Source organism: Ictidomys tridecemlineatus, chromosome 10 (assembly GCF_052094955.1).
Source record: "Ictidomys tridecemlineatus isolate mIctTri1 chromosome 10, mIctTri1.hap1, whole genome shotgun sequence".
In the NCBI taxonomy this organism is placed as follows: domain Eukaryota; kingdom Metazoa; phylum Chordata; class Mammalia; order Rodentia; family Sciuridae; genus Ictidomys; species Ictidomys tridecemlineatus.
The window spans coordinates 81,877,539-81,895,554 of record NC_135486.1 but is presented as its reverse complement, the minus strand read 5'-3'; the positions used below and the strand labels follow the sequence as shown (position 1 = coordinate 81,895,554).

The 18,016-nt window shown below is 34.8% G+C and overlaps 1 protein-coding gene across 19 annotated transcripts in view; it reads left to right on the top strand.

The window, feature by feature from the left end:
- Nucleotides 1-18,016, top strand: part of Mllt10 (MLLT10 histone lysine methyltransferase DOT1L cofactor) — a 189,860-nt gene that overhangs the window by 50,540 nt on the left and 121,304 nt on the right. For 15 of the 19 annotated variants that reach the window (XR_002484032.3, XM_040277627.2, XM_040277629.2 and 12 more), the window contains one exon: nucleotides 6,378-6,487. The exons of the other annotated variants lie outside the window; for them this stretch is intronic. Coding sequence is in view for 13 of the 15 variants with exons in the window: in XM_040277627.2 (XP_040133561.1) it covers nucleotides 6,378-6,487 (110 nt within the window). In the remaining 2 variants the exon portion in view is untranslated. Of the gene's footprint in view, nucleotides 1-6,377; nucleotides 6,488-18,016 lie in introns of those variants that run through there. 19 annotated transcript variants of the gene reach the window in all.

The following is an 18,016-nucleotide window of genomic DNA, read 5'->3' as shown; positions in this document are numbered from 1 at the left end:
GTTTTTTAAAGTTTTGGGAAATTTGGGCTATTCTTTTTTTTGGGGGGGCGGTTAGGATCTAACTTAGGAATGCTTTCCTACTGAACTATATCACCAATCCTTTTAATTTTTTATTTTGAAACAGAGTCTCACCAAGTTCCTGAGATGTTCTCAAACTTGTGATACTCCTGTATGAGCCTCTCAAGTCACTAGAATTACAGATGTGTGCTCCTATGCTAGGCTTAGGCTATTATTTCTTTATTCTCTCCACCCATTTTTTTTTTCTGCTTCTCTACTCATGGAAATTTCATTATACATATTTTCACTAGGAATGGTCCAAATTTGCTGATTTTTATCCTTGCTTTTTTTTTTGTTTAGTGTATTTTTCATTTCAGTTATTATGAATTTTAGCTCTAGAATTTTTATTTTTTTCCTTCTTCCCCTTCGCTCCTCTTTCTAATCAAAACCAGAGCCTCTTGTATGCTAGGCAGGTGCTCTACTACTGAGGTGTGACACAGCCCCAGCCCTGTTTGGTTGTTCTTTCTTTTGGTACTAGGAATTGAACCCAGTGGTACTATGGTACTCTATCACTAAGCTACATAACTAGCACTTTTTTTTTTTTTTTTTTTTTTGAGATAGAGTGTCACTAAATTGCTCAGGCTAACCTCAAACTAAAGGTCCTCCTGCCTCAGTCAGGATCCTAAGTAGCTGGAATTACACACCAAAGCCACTAGATCTGGCTAACTCTGTTTTTTTTTTTTTTAATTGATATTTTGCCCTTTGAACAGATATAAGATAATTATTTTAAAGTCTTTGCCTAGTGAATCCAGTGGTGTGTTTCTGGGAGTATAATTTCTGTTAATATTGTCTGTAAAATAAGCTATACTTTTTCTTTGCATGTTCTGTAATTTGTTTTAAGGTGTGGATATATTTGGCTGGAGGTATAGCTCAGATGTAGAATGTTTGCCTAATATGTGCAAGGCCATTGATTTGATCCTCATACCAACAAACAACTAATTTGGTAACTCTGGAAGTCAAATTCTTCCCTCAGGGTATTGTTTTGTTTTTTATTATATGCTAAAGCCATTTTAAAAAAATGTCTGCTAATGTATTTTTGTAAAGTGTGTGTCTTTGTCGTATGTAGTTACTGAAGCCTCTTTATTTTTGCTTTGTCTTCATTTAAGTGTTTTGACAAAGATTTCCTTGAAAATCAGGTGCTGAATAGTAAAAAAGAGAACAATAAAAAAAGAAACACCCTGGCTCACTTTTGTAGCTCTGCTGTGTGCTGGGCTTTTCTTCAGTGTTTGAGTCTCTTTCCAACTCTGTCCTAGCCTTCACTCCTGCTTGTCCTATGTCCCAATTCCATCTAGAGATGAAAGTGAAGGATCTTCTGAGAATGAGTCTTGACTTGGACATGCCTGTGGCTCTCTGTATCTCCCAGTATAGCCAAGTGTTTTTTGAAAGGCACCAATTTCCCAGAGAAGATTTCTTTGTTTTTCCTTGAAGGCTTTTGATACTTTAAATGTAACTATAAACATTTGCTCCAGAATTCTTTGGTTTTTCTCTGCCTTTCACTGATTTTTGAGGGCCACTTTTCTGTCCTGAGTTTTGAGAAAGAAGAGTGACAAGCACATTGCCCCAGTCCTTTGGTAGTCTCCAGACATTTTGAAACAGGAATAGAGACAATTCTTTTTTTGGTGGGGAGGGGTGTAAGTAGTACTGGGGATAGAACCCAGGGCCTTGAGCATGCTAGGCTTGCACTCTCATTAAGCTACATCCCTAGGCCTTTTTATTTTTTCTGAGGTAGGTTCTTGTTAAGTTGCCCAGGATGACCCCAAATTTGTGATCCTCCTGCCTCAGCCTCTGAAATAGCTAGGACTACAGGTTTGTACCACTGTCCCTGGTACAGTTCTTTTTTTCTTTTTTTGTGTTGGAGATTGAACTCAGGGGCACTTAAGTACTGAATCACATCCCCAGTCCTTCTTTTGTAAATTATTTAGAAGCAGGATTTCACTGAGTTGTGTAGGCCTCACTAAATTGCTGAGGCTGGCTTTGAACTTGTAATCCTCCTGCCTCAACCTTCCTAGCTGCTGGGATTATAGGTGTGTGCCACGGCACCCACATCAACACAATTTTTTTAAAATATATTTTTTAGTTTAGATGGATACAATACCTTTATCTTATTTATTTATCTTTATGTGGTGTTGAGGATCTAACCCAGGATCTCACACATGCTAGGCAAGTGCTGTACCACTGAGCTCCAACCCCAGCCCTTGACACAATTCTTTATACATAAAAGTTAGGTCCTTCTGAAACCAGTGACCAGGGTTCCACACTGGGAAACTCTGGCTACTCTCTTCTTCCAGATATCCTTCCAACCTAAGGCTTGCAAAGGTCAAGGGAAAGTAAAGATGCCAAAGATTTCCTGTCATTTTTAAGGTGCCTTTTTCTTAAATTCTAAAAGTTGTCATTTTTCTTGGTTACTGAAAACCTTTTACTGTTTTCCAGGGTTCTGACGAAATAGTTTCTGAGAATTTTTGCTTGATTTTACCTAGGAGTTGTATGCTCCACTATGCTGTAGTGAATCTGGATTTCATGTATTCCTATAAATCTTTTTTGAGCTTTGTTCTGAGGTATGGTTAAGATCTGTGGGAACAGTTTGATATTTTGGGCCTGCTGCTATGATTTATCAGGTGGGTCTGCAATAGTGTTTGATCTAAGGGTAGTTATTCCCTACTATTGAGGCAAGACTTTCCTGAATATTCTGTCCAGTGCTTTATGATTATGAGTTTTTCCAGTCTGATTATGGGAATGCAAACTATTTCTGGCTGTTTGGGCTTGATGGCCATTATTCTGTCTAATTCTTTAGGAATGGCTTTTTTCTGACCTCAGATAATTTCTTTATACGTGTACATGCACTGATCGATACTATGATGAATATTTAAATGGTTTCTCTGCATTTCTCTAGGGTTCTCTGAGAAATTTTCATTTTCAGTAGTCTGATCTGCTAGTTTTAGCTGTCTTGATTTCATCAGTCTTGACTTCATCTATCTAGATTCTCAGAGTTTCCTGTGCCACGAACCTAAAAAGTTCTGAAGATAGTAAATTGGGGCAAATTTAGAGCTTACCTCATTTATTTATTGCCTTTCAGTCTCGATCACCATTACCTGATATTCAATGTCATGCATATCATTGTCTCAGGTATTTTGTCCATTTTTTTGGATTGAGAGCGTGTGAATTGTCTTATACAGAGAAGGCTAAATTTGGTCTTTGTTAAGCCACTGTAGAGCTGTTAACGTTGATTTTTTTCCTCTTATACTTTCATTTTTTCTTTTCTCCCTTCCTTTTGATTAGTCTTTAGTACTGTTTTTAATTAAATTAACAGTATAACTAATTACTGTTGCATTTGAATTAAAGTAATTGCATCAAATTGTCCTTTTGGCCATCTCTTTATTGTGGGTCATGTTGCCTCCCCTCCCCAAACCATAGCATGGTGTATGTGAGGCAAGTGCTGTATTAGAGCTACATGCCCTAACTCTGTTTTCTATATACAATTATTTATTTATTTGCCTGTAAAATACACATTTAAAAAATTTGTTCTTTTTAGATATATATGACAGAGCATATATTATCCGTTACATGGAATATAACTTTTCTAATTAGGATTCCATGGTCATGTATTCATGTATAAGCAAAGGAAAGTTTTGTTTGGTTTATTCTACTGTCTTTCCTATTTCCATCTCTCTTCCTTCCCTCATTCCCCTTTGTCTCATCCAGATAACTTCTATCCTCCCCCCTTATTGTGGGTTAGCATTCACCTATCAGAGAGAACATTCATTCAGCCTTTGATTTTTAGGGATTAGCTTATTTGATTTAGCACGATAGTCTCCAGTTCCATCCATTTACTGGCAAATACCATAACTTCATTCTTCTGTATGACTGAGTAATATAAATATATAAATACTTCAGTTTATATATTACATATATGTTATACATTACATATGTAATTTACTACAGTTTATATTACAATTTTTATACCAATAACTTTAGTTACTGTGTGCATACTTCACACAAGGTGTAGATTAAAACTGTATAGATATCATTTACCATGTTCCTTCCTTGATCTTTTTTGTAATTTTTTTTTTTTTTAAATAGGAGCTTGTTAAGTTGCTGAGGCTGGTGTCCAACTAGTGATACTCTTGCCTCAGCATCTTGAGTTGCTGGAGCTATAGATGTGAGCCTGTTTTTTTTTTTGGGGGGGGGGAAGGAGGGTGGACAGTACCGGGGATTGAACTCTGGGGCACTCGACCACTGAGCCACATCCCCAGCTCTTATTTAGAGAGAGAGTCTCTCTGAATTGCTTAGAACGTTACTTTTGCTGAGGCTGGCTTTGAATTTGTAATCCTCCTGCCTCAGCCTCAGGAGCTACTGGTATTACAGGCTCCTCGGCGACATGAGCTTTTTAAAAATAGTTTTAAAATGTTAAATCTACCAACATCAAATATCCTACCAAGGGCTGGTGATATAGTTCATTTGGTAGAGTGCACAAGGTCCTGGTTTCAATCCCTAGCAAACCCCCCTCCCCCAAACACAAAGACCTTACCAGACTGTTTTATTTTCATTTATGTGTGTATATATGTGTATGTGTGTATGTATTTTATGGTACTGGAGATTAAATCCAGGTATGCTCTACCACAGAGCTACATATATCCCCACCCTTTTTAAAGATTAATTTTTAATTAAAAAAAATTTTGAATTTCCCTAAATTACTTAGGTGTGTGTTAGGCTGCATTTTTCATGTCTTCTGTTCCCTTTCTTTTGTATTTTTCATACTTGTATCTTGTTAACATCCTAGATATTTTTATTTGACGTATTTTTCTTGCCCATTAATTCTGTTTTCATCCATATTCAAACCATTGTTAATCTCCCACCTATTAATTTAAAATTTCTGTTTTTATTTCTAAAATTTTTATTTTATTATTTAAAAAAAATATATATAGTTCTACACGGACTCAATATCTTTATTTTGTTTATTTACTTTTACGTGGTGCTAAGGATTGAACCCAGTGCCTGACGTGAGCAAGGCAAGCACTCTGCCTGAGCTACAACCCAAGCCCGTAGAATTTTTATTTTTTATGTGTAGTTTTCTGTTCACTACATCCATTTTTAATTTTCTCTTCTGTATAATTTGATCATAATAAAAATACTTATTGGGCTGGGGTTGTGGCTCAGAGGTAGAGTGCTCGCCTAGCATGCGTGAGGTGCTGGGTTCGATCCTCAGTACCACATACAAATAAACATGTTGTGTCCGCCAAAAACTAAAAAAAAGTATATAAAAAAATATTGTGTTCACCTATAACTAAAAAATAAATATTTAAAAAGAATAAAGATACTTATTTTAAAATCTTTATCTGATAACTCCAAAATACATAACTTTTGATTTTCTTGTTTCTGCTGGTTTTCATTCATGTTGTTTCATTTCTCATCTTTTGTTCTTTTTATTATTTTGGAATTCCAATTAACACATTGTAGAAATTATTTGTAGGGAAATACTCAAAATATAATTACTTCTTTTCACATGTTAGGGGTATTTGTTCAGGGTTACCTTAGTTACGTGTTAGAGTTTGAGATGATAAATGCCCAGGTGTAGTCTCTTTGAGGACCCATGTATTTTTAGTTTATTCCTTCTCCTGGCTTGTGTCACATATGAAAGTGGGGAGAGCTTTACTTCTTCCCTTTCTGTGTTGGTTGTCTGTACCTACCTTACTGGAATTTCATTCTTTTCTAGTTTTTTGGTATACTTAACTGTGACATCAGTTCTTAATATCTTCAGTAACATTTTAAAAATTAAATGTTAAATTTAATATCAGTCGTTCACATCTCAAGTGACAATTTAAAATAGTAAAATGAATGTTAATATTCAAATTGTTGATGTTAACGTGAAAATAAAAATTTAATGTTAACATTTAAGGTTAAGATTAAATTACTAATTTTTTTGTGGGGGGTATAGTGCTGGGCATGAATGGGTGGATGTACCACTGACCTATATCCCTGCCCAGCAAAATATGAAAACTTGTTTTATAAAACTTTTTTTAAGGTGTTTTTCAGAAGTAGTGTTGATCTGAATTAGTTTGCCCTTAGAATTATCAGTGTTAGCATCTGAACTTATAAATGTTTTCCTTTATTTATGTTACTATGCATAATTACTGTAGAAGTGGTTAAGAATACTTGGTTAGTAGTGGTTTGACTATTCTCATGCATAACTAAATAATGAGAATTTGTTAATGCTATGTATTTCCTTAGTCATTTTTAAGAAATTTTTTTAGAGAGGTAGTGATTTTATTTTTGATAAAACTTTTAAACAAATAAACTTTTGTTCATTTTTTTTTTTTTTTTAGGTTGGGCTCATGTGGTTTGTGCCCTGTATATTCCAGAGGTACAATTTGCCAATGTTTCTACAATGGAACCAATCGTTTTACAGTCTGTTCCCCATGATCGATACAATAAGGTACAGTGGATTTCATTTTGTTACTATATGAATATTTATTTTTTGTTCTAAAACTAGATGAAAGAAATTTTTAAAATTTTAAACTTAAAGGCCTTTTCACATTTTGTGAGATTTAGTAAGATATAAAATTACTATCCCAAACTAGTTATTAAAATGTTGCCAAGACTGCAGAAGTGTAAAACAGATAAAAAAGACATGTTATCTTTTATTCTTACATAGGTATTTGTTATTCTAGTGCTTATGGGATTTTAAAAAAAATATTTGTTTTTATAGTTGTAGATGGACACAATACTTTTATTTTGTTTGTTTTTATGTGGTGCTGAAGATTGAACCCAGTGCCTCATGTTTGAGGCAAGCATTTTACCGCTGAGCCACAACCCCAGTTCCCCCAGAGTAGTAAATAGGATAAAGACAAAAATATTTTAAAATCTTCCCATTCAGATTCTCTTAGATTTTTTTCTGTGCATCTTTGCATATAATACATATACTTGTAAAATATTGTTTTGTTTGCTTTTGAAACTTATTAATCCTGAACATCTTTTTGTGTCAATAAGTGATATTTTTTGCTGTATTTTTAGTGTATAGTCTGTAATGCAGAGAACAATTAGATTCAATAAACTATAGTTTAAGTAGCCTTCATTATTGAAGAGCCTAGTTTGGTGTCTGGTATGTAGTTTACATAGTTTGAATCCTTGTGAAAAGGAGTGAACAGTTTGTCCTCCAAAATGCAATTGGAAACTTAATATTGTTTTCTGTAAAATTACTCATCATTTCATATCATGTTAAGTACATTGTATATAATTATGAAAAATGCTATATCTGTAGTGAAGAGTGATAGTAAAGATTTTGAATTCTTTTTATAGGCCTTTCATGGTTAATTATCTTATGTGCTTATTTATTTATTTTAATATTACAACTTTATTCCCTCAAAGTGTTGCATGTTAGAAATAATATTTCTTTGTCTTATGTATTTGCTGTATATATCTTTTTGTCCAAAATTTAGTAGTGGCTTTAATTTTTAAAAAAAAATTTTTAATGTACCAAGGATCAAATCCAGGGCCTCAGGCATGCAAGACAAGCACCCTTTTACAGAACTATGCAACCCCCTGCTGCCCTAACATTTTTCTCCCATTTTTAATTTTATTAGTGCATTATAAATAAGTAATGGTAGGAGGAAGTATTTTTTCTTTTTTTAACTTTCATTATGTCTCCAAGTTTTATTGTTATTAATCTAGCAGGTTAAGTTTTTCTAGCACAGACATTTATTTATTTACTCATTTATTTATTTATTATTTTTTAGTTGTTAATGGACCTTAATTTTTTTTATTTATATGTGGTGCTGAGAATTGAACCCAGTGCCTCACACATGCTAGGTAGGCAGTCACTCTGCCACTGAGCCACAACCCTAGTCCCTAGTACAGAAGTTTAAAACATGAAAGTTTTTTTCCCCATACTAGTACGTAAAAATTTTTATTTAGTGTTTTCTATAATAATTTGAAAAATATTTGTTTTTCCTTTGAATTTTGAAATAATTTTGAGCTTATATGTAAAGTTGTAGGAATAGTACAGAAGCTGTTCCCCTTAAGCCATTTGAGAGTAATTTACCAATATAATATCCTTTTACCCCCAAATACTGTAATGTGTATTTCCTATAAAAAAGGGTATTTATTCAAAGGTCTGGGAATGTGACTTAGTGGTAGAGCACCTGCCTAGGAGGTCCCAGGCCCTGGTTCAAAAAAAAGAGTATTCTTCTATATAACTGCAATATAACCATGAAGATCAGGAAATTAACAGCAATGTATTATTGCTGTCTGATATTGACCTCATTCACATTTCCATGGTTTCCCCCAGAAATATTCTTTATAGCAAAAAGATTGCAATTTACATTTTTTTGGTGTCTTTTACTCTCAAATAGTAATTCTTATCTTTCCCTTACTTTCATAACTTTGATACTTTTGAATGTATAGTTTATAGTATTTTTGTAAAATGTCTCGTTTGGCTGATGTTTCTTCATGATTAAATACAAATTATATGTTTTTGACAGGAATATTGCAGAAGTGATTTGTGTTTCTGTTGCATTCTGTCAGGGTGTGGTACATGATTTCGGTTTTTTCCCATTACTGGTGCTGTTACTTTGATCACTTGGTTATGGTGTTATGTGTCAGTTTCCTTCAGTATCAGGATGATCTTTTTCCCCTTTATAATCAATAAGCATTTTTGGGGGAAGTAATTTGTATGTAAATATCTTGTTTCTATGCCTTCTGTCTTTTTTTTTCACCAATTTTAGCATACCTTGGTATTTTTTGGCTTAATTTATGCTAGTGATTAATAATAAGTGGTGGTTTCTCAATTCTGTAATTTCATTTACATTTGTCAGTTAGCATTTCATTATAAGGAAAAACTTTCTTCTCACTGATGATAAGTATAGACATATGTGTTAATACTTTATTTTAATGGCTTATATTCTGTAATTTATGCTGTAATTTATGTTGATATTCATATTATCTTAGATTTGGCCAGTGGGACCTCTTTAAACTGGCTTCTGTGTCCTAACATGTTCCTATCATTCTGTGAGCATTCCCTTGTGCTACAATATATTCCAGGCACAACTTGTATCTTTCCTGTTCTAGCTCTGGAATTACTATTTCTCCAAGGAACTTTTATTGCTTTTTAGGTTAAGAATGATATTTAGAAACCAAAGTGGACACTAGGTGTGCTTATTGTTCTTGGGATATTGTTAGTCTCAGGCTCTCTCATTTGTTATAATTAGGAAGTATATGCCTGTATATACATACAGAGATATAACTTTTACACAATTGACATATTATTTCTGTGTTTATATATGTTGAATAATGGGAGGTAATAGTCATAATTCTGATACAGTATATGAATATATATACATACACATCTGTATGTGTTTTTGTATCCATTTCTATATAGTGAGATCTACGAACATAGTGACTTGTCTAAATCCAATTAGACAGCACAGGGTTCATATTAATTTTTTCTCATATTGGGGCTGATCTCAGAGAGAAACTTGACTTTTATTATCCTAAATAATTTATTTGATTAGGCTCTCCTGTATTAATAAATATTCTGTTGCTGCTACTGCTTGATACAGGTGCTTTTCTCATCTCATTTTCAGGTTCCACACCCTGTTTCAGTTTGTTGCTGCTTTCCTGCATGTCAGGCTTTTTCACTTTTTTTTTTTTTTGGTACTGGGATTGAACCCAAGGCCCCCTCAATTATTGAGTTGCACACCCCGCAACCTCTAGAACTCACCTCCCTCCTGTTCTTAATTTTTTTTTTTTTTTTTTTGAGACAGGGTCTTGCTAAGTTGCTTAGGGCCTCACTGAGTTGCTGAGGTTTGTTTTAAACTTGTGATCCTCCTGCCTCAGCTTCCCCAGTTGCTGGGATTACAGGTGTATGGCACTGTGCCTGGCCTTTTTCTTTTTTTTGTGTGGTGCTGGGATTGAACCCATGGCCTTCTGCATGGGAGGCAAGCAAGCACTCTACCAACTGAGCTAAATCCCCACCCCATGGCTGGCCTTTTTCACTCTTTTAGTGATTTAACAGTTTCCATTCTATGACTGCCTTCTCCCTCTTTTGGTGTTGATCTCTTTATCTTGCTCTGACATCACACTTACCTCTCTACCTCTGCTTCTTTCATGGGAACAAATCCTATTCAGGCTGTGACACTTGTATTAGACTGCCCTTTTCTCTGCAGCATGAAGACTTTCCTTTCTTGGCTGTACCTCATGGTTTAAAAATCAAATATTCAAGAAAGAATGGAAGGTTGGGTTGTGGCTCAGTGAAAGCACTGGCCTGGCACGTGTGAGGCACTGGATTCAATCCTCAGCACCACATAAAATAAATGTGTCCATCTACAATAAAAAAAAAATTAAAGAGAAAAGGATGGAAAGGAAGGGTGAAAGGAAGAATGAATTATTCATATTTAAATCTTTTTATCAGTCTAGAATTAATTTTAGAATATGGTGAGATGTGTCTAACCTTTTCTCTGCCACCTGGTTAGTCATCTTTTTCAATCTGTTTTTTATAAAGTGATTTGAAATACTGTTTGAATTATTACTGAATTCCTGGGTATATTGCTGCACTTTTTTTTTTCTGTTCTGTGGATGTGTCTATTCATGTCCTGAAATCACATTATTTTAAATTTATTATGTCTTTATGTATTTTGGTACCTGGTATAACAAATATTGTCATTTACTTTTTCAGATAAACATTAGGACTAACAAAAATGCAGCTTCAATTACATTAGAGTTACATTGAAATACTCTTTTAGGGATTAATATATTTTTATAATATGAATCTTTCCTTTAGAAACATGGATTTAGCAGGGCATGTTGGTACACTCCTGTAGTCCCAGCGACTGGGGAGGCTGAGGCAGAAGGATTGTAAGTTTAAGGGCAGTCTCAGCACCTTAGCAAGGCTCTAACCGACTCAGCAAGACTGGAGACTTAGCTCAGTAGTGAGATGCCCCAGGGTTCAGTTCCCATTACAAGGGAAATCAAACAAGCAAGTAAGCAAGCAAATAAATAAATAAATAAAATAAAAAGAGCTGTAGAAACATAGATTTGATTTTTCTTCTTGCTTTTTTCTTTTATTATACTTTTCTTATATTTGATTGCTCTTTATATTTATAGATATATTTGCTGTAGATGGTTGGTATTGTTATAGTTCATTAGAATATGCTACCTTATGAGTCAGGTGCAATGTGCACTCTTGTAATCCCTGTCTACTTGGGAGGCTGAAGCAGTAAGATCCCAAGATTGAGGCCAGCCTGGGCAACTTAGAGATAGACTGTTTGAAGAAAACAGCAAAAACAAACAAAGAAATTTCACCTTAGTAGTAGCTGGGTATGTTGGTACACACCTCTAATCTTAGCTACTCAGGATGCTGAGGCAGGAGAATCTCAAATTCAAACTGAGCCTGGGCAACTTAAGATAAAATGAAAAGGGCTAGAAATGTAACTCAGAGGTAAGGTGCTTGGGTAGCACTCGTGATGCCTTGAGTTCAATAATCTCTAGCATTGTATACCCAAAAACAATTAGTAATGTTCTGTTCATATACATTTTATATGCCTATTATGGGGTATGCAGTTCTGAAATGATAAGAATGGTTGGAAAATTAATTTTTGAGCTTTGGAAGATATCAATCCATTTTTGATGATAGTGAGGGATAATTTTGGATGTATTTATTTATTTGTGTTGGGCATTGAACCCCTGGCCTTACATATGCTAGACAAGGACTTAACCACTGAGCTGTATCACTCAGCCCTGTTAAACTATCTGCATGTCAATTCCATCTGTAATATTCCTTTTTTTTTTAAGCAGAGGATTGAACTCAGGGGCACTTGACCACTGAGCCACATCCCCAGCCCTATTTTGTATTTTATTTAGAGACAGGATCTCACTGAGTTGCTTAGCACCTCAATTTTTGTTGAAGCTGGCTTTGAACTTGTGCTTATTCTGCTTCAGCCTCCTGAACCGCTGGATTACAGGTGTATACCACCATGCCCGGCCTGTAATATTTGTTTTTTTTGTACCATTTTTTTCCATCAGATATTTTCTTTCTCTCTCTCTCCTTTTTTTTTTTTTTTGGCAGTACTGGGGATTGAACGCAAGGCCCCATACATACTAGGGAAAGCACTTTATCACTGAACTATTTATACCCTTGACCTTTTTTATTTTATTTGATACAGAGTCTCACTAAGTTGGTTAGGCTGGCCTGTGAGTTTTGATCCTGTTGTCTCAGCATTCCGAATTGCTGGGATTATGAGTGTTTCTCTACACTGGCTTTGATTTTAATGATAAAATGATTTAATGTTCTTTGCATACTTACTGAGAATTCCCTGTTTATTTGCAGTAAACTAAAAGGGTATTAATTCATGAGATTTTTGAGGGGTACAATTCTTTTAAAATATTTTTTTAGTTGTAGTTGGACACAATACCTTTATTTTTATGTGGTGCTGAGGATCGAACCCGGTACCTCGCTGGTGCTAGGTGAGTGCTCTAGTGCTGAGCCACAACCCCAGCCCCAAAGAGCACAATTTTTTAAATACATGGTTATGGTAATTTGATCTCATGAGAAACAGATCCAGAGATATGTATTTGTTGAACTACTTCTTGTTTTTTCATTGTATTGTTATATAATGTTCTGGAACTTTAGAAAAAGAGCACAAATTATTAGTTTATGTCAGCTTAAAATTCATTTGCACAAAATCGAGTAAATTGTGATATGTGTGAGTTTGATTTTAATACTACGTATAGCAAAGTGTATCAAGTTGCCAGGGAGACATACTTTGAATCATGTCAGATTTTTTAAAACCTTTTTTGAATCTTCAAGAGTCTAGCAAAATATAAGGAAATTTTCCCCAGAATAATATATATTCCAAACACATAAATAAAACTCTCTGGGGGAGTATAGAAATACCCCTGAAATGGCCTCAAACTCTCATTTCTCAATAATGATGAAGATTTCCAAATTTTAGATTCTCCAGGTAATATTTAAATAAACTTTAAATGTTGCATAGGGGCTAGGGTGGTGGCCTGAGTGGTAGAGTGCTCACCTAGCATGCATGAGGCACTGGGTTCCATCCTCGGCATCACATAAAAGCAAACTAATGTTATCCACCTAAAAAAACTAAAGTAAATATTTAAAAAAATGTAGCATATAAAACATTTGTAATATTTTAGGGCTAGGGTTGTAGCTGAGAGGTAGTGCACTTGCCTAGCATGTGTGAAGCACTGGGTTCAATCCTCAGCACTATATAAAAGTAAAATAAAGATATTGTGTCTACCTACAACTAAAAAGTAAATTTAAAAAAGATACTATTTAAAAATTTGTAATATTTTAGTATATTCTTTTTGATCTGTAATATCTATAATAAGAAAAAAAGGTATAATTATGCAAGATATGTAGATGTTATCTTTGATTCTTTGCTTAATTTTGAGTTAGTAAAACTCCATCTAAGCCAGATGCAGTGGTGTATGCCTGTAATTTCAGCGGCTTGGGAGGCTGAGGCAGGAGGATTGCAAATTCAAAGCCAGCTTCAGCAAAAGCAAGGTGCTAACTCAGTGAGATCCTGTCTCTAAATAAAGTACAAAATAGGGATGTGGATGTGGCTCAGTGGTCCTGTGCCCCCTGTGTTTAATCCCCAGTAATTACCTCCCGCAGAAAAAAACAACCTAACTCTAATGTTTGTGCCATAATTTGCTTAACCATTCCCATATTACTGATCAAGGGGGTTGCATCCAGCTGTTTTTCACATATTAAACGAAAACAATCTTGTTTCACTGAAGCTTACCCCCCCCAATGTTTTGGGTTATTCTCTGGCTAGAAATAGAATTATTGGATCAAAGGCTATTTCTAAAGTACTCATAATATTGCCTCATTTCCCCCCAAATTCATACAGTTGTTTATAACATATGAAAATGGACATTTTCACCATACCATTGCCTATACTGAATTATTATTTTAATATTTATTAATTTGATAATTGAAAAATAATACACAATTTGTGTGTGTTTTATTGGTGGAATCCAGGGCCTCATGCATACTAGGCAGGTACTCTACCACTTAACTACATCTGCAGTCCTCACTTATTTTGTTTGCTTGTGAGATTATTAGAATAGTATTTGTTGTGTATTGTCTGTATTTTCTTTGCTCATTTGTCTCTTAAACTGTAAGTAAGCTTGATCTAAGTTTTTGCCCATCTATATCAGAGGTACTTTTCTACTTTGCCTTTTAATTTTAGTGACTTAAAGGGAATACTCGGTATTCATCTATACACATTTATACTTTATAAGTTTTTTTTTGTGTGTGTGTATGTGTGTGTGTGAGAGAGAGAGATAGAGAGATGGTGTGTCAGACATACTGAGTGATAGAAAAGAAATTGAATTTTTTAAAAATGTAATTCTTGTTAACTAGGAATATATATTATGTGCCATATCATAGTGTTATTCATATTTTTCTGCACTTGTACTGGTGATATAATTCTCTGTGAAACAACAGATATGTATACATAGGTGAAGAATAGGTATACAGGACTAAGAAAATTATATCACATTTGCATCGCTGATCACTGAAGTTCCAGGAAATTAACTACAATCCTTGTTATGGCTCATACTCCACAGATGGTTAACATCTAATATCTCCTGCACAGTGTGAGACACATAAAGCTTTCAAATTCTGCAGTTTTCAGAATCACATGGAAGATGAAAGTGACTTTGTTCATTGTCAACAGCTATCTTTTAAGGAGAAAAGTGCAGTTACCATAATGGTTACATCTGTAGCACTAAAAACCTAAAAGCTGAGATGTTAACCATGTAAAAGATTGTCATAAGTTAATGTCTTTTGTGCCATAATATACACATGGGTCCTTGATCTATTCTTTTTTGATGAAGAAAACAGTGAGGATCACTTATTTGAATGTGTTGACAGTTTTTCTCACAGCTCTTGGAACATCTCTGACAACACATTACAGCAGAGTTGGTCTCTACCTTGTATCCCATCCTGCAGCATGGAGGTGCCTTCACAGTCATCTTCTGTACTGCTGGATTAGGCATTGTGTTCTGTCAAAAATTTTTTTTTCTCCGACAAATTAATATAGAGTATAAGTAAATATTATTAATTTGTTAGCAAGGAAAGTAGCAAGGTGACAATAGAATGTGCAGGGTTATGGAGTGTATGGAAATGAAGGGATTATGTAGTTGGGAGATAGAATAACTGATGTTAGGTAATATTTTAAAAATAAGAAAACATGAGGTTTTATTTCAGAGAGTCAAATGAATATGTCTATTTGTATATGTCTGTGATTACAGTGGCGTGACCTGAGATGCCAGATAGACAACAAGGCATCTAAAAGCAAATATTAAGGATACATTTGCATCTGAAATTGGGACATTTCCCAACAGTGATGTCCAGTATGCCCAGGTAATAGAAAACCATGAGGGTGTCATATAGAAGCTAGATGCAGAGTACATCTACCAACATGTACTTACTTTGATCAGGCTGCTACTGCTGGTGATATTTCTCTGGCTACAAAGTTGTGCTATAGTTTGTCAGTCTTTTCTCACCTTCATTGTTGGTCAGTTTTATTCTCTGAAAGCATTACCTAGTCTGGAACTGTAACCACCCACATTTCTAGAGGACATACCATATAATATCTTCACAGATATTTGACAAAAGTCAAAAACTTTTTTTTTTTCTTTTGGTACCAGGATTTGAACTCAGAGGCATTTGACCACTGAACTACATCCCCAGCCCTATTTTTGTACTTTATTTGGAGACAGGGTCTCACTGAGTTGCTTAGCACCTCGCCATTGCTGAGGCTGGCTTTGAACTTTCAATTCTCCTGTCTCAGCCTCCCAAGCCACTGCGATTACAGGCATGTACCACTATGCCTGGCAGAACAACAACAGCAGCAGCAAAACAAAACAAAACAAAAAAACAACAACAAAAAAAAACCAACTTTTTTTTTTTTTTTTCCTTTTTTAAATGACACTGGGTGTTGAATGCCAGGGGCACTCGACTATTGAGGTACAGTGTTCAGCTTTTTTTTATTTTTTTGAGACAGGGTCTCACTAAGTGGTCTGGAACTTGAGATATCCTCTGCCTTATTCTCTAGAGTAGCTGGGATTATAGGCATGCAGCACTGTGCCCAGCTGGGCATCTTTTCATTAGTCAGACATACTAGTTTTTAGGTCCTGCTTGCCCTATTCTACTGTGGCCTCATTTTAACTTAAATTTGCAATGCTCTTCTCTCCAAATAAGGTTGCTATTCAAGCTACTTTACATATCTTTCTTAGGGGTCACAATTCATAATGATCTGTCCTCTGGCTATCCCCAAATTTATGTTCTTCCAAAATGCAAAATATATTCCATTTCATCCCTACATTCCCTAAAATTGTAATTCATTTTGGCAGCAACCCTAAGTCCCAAATCTTATCTAAAAATAATAAACTCAAAAAAATCTCAAATCTCTTCTTCTGAATCATCTAAATTGGATATGAATAAGACTTTGGTCTATCAGATTTCTTTCCATCTGTGAACCTTGAAACGTAGAAAACAACAGGCATAGGATAGACATTATTAAATAGATAAATTGGAAGGGTAAAAGTGGTCGAACCCAGTGCCTCACATGTATAAGGCAGGCACTCTACCACTGAGCCACAGCTCCAGCCCAGTCTGAACCATTTTGATATGACTCTGTTCTAGAACATTGTTTTTTATATTAAAAAGGAAATCAAAGGATGGTTTTTGTCTTTAAATAGTAAAAACTTTTAGGCTATGAATTTGCCTTGATATAGGCAACTTAATGTCTTATGCTTGACATTTTATTTAGATGATGTTTTGTTATTTGGGAACATTTTCTCAATAATCCTATTAGTTCACATGTTTTCTTGACCAAGTTGCTATTTAGTGAGAGAATTATCACATCATTTCCTCCCTCTTTGCTTCATGTGTCTTAGGGCTTTGCTGTAAGACACATATATGATTGTAATTGTTATATCTTAATCTGATGGATTAGTCAGTCATTGACCATTTTATTATGATAAACACTATATTTAATAGCATTTTTATTTGAAAGTTCCTTTTGTGATAGGCACTCAGCTGTCTTGTGCTTGCTGTTTTTTATGATATATCATTTTCATCCTTTTGTACCTGTTTGTACATTTGCATCTAAAGCATGCCTTCTGAAGATAGCAGTAAGGTCTTTTTTTTTTTTTTTTTTTTGGTACCAGCAATTGATCTCAGGGGCATTCAACCTCTGAACCCCAGTCCTATTTTGTATTTTATTTTAGAGACAGGGTCTTGTTGAGTTGCTAAGCACCTCACCATTGCTGAGGTTGGCTTTGAATTTATGATCCTCCTATCTCAGCCACCTGAGCCGCTGGGATTATAGGCCTTCAGTTTGCCACTGCACCTGGCTGACAGCAGTAATTTTTGTAATCTAGAGATTTTGTTTGAAAATGTCTTTTTATTTTTGTAAGGTGTCTTTGCTAGATAGGTGATTGTTAGTGAGAGTTTTTTTTTAATCTTTAAACATTTTGAATATGTGATTGTGTTTTCTAAAATCTACTGTTTCTTTTTTTCCTTAAACTTACTTATTTTAATTAGGTATATATGACAGTAGAATGCATTTTGATTCATTGTACACAATTACAGCACAAATTTTCATTTCTCTGGTTATACACAGTGTAGTGTCACACTCTATGTGCAGTCATACATGTACCTAGCATAATGTCCGTTGCATTCCACCATTTTTTCCTGCCCCCGTACCCCCTCTCCCTTCCCTTTGCCCACAGTTTCTCCATTTTTCCCATCCACCCACCATTATGGATCAGCATGCATTTATTAGAGAGAGCATTGGGCCTTTATTTTTTGGGATAGACTTACTTCGCTTAGCAAGATATTCTCCAATTCCATTCATTTACCTGCAAATGCCATAATTTTATTCTCTTTTAATGCTGAGTGATATTCCATTATGTATATACCACAGTTTCT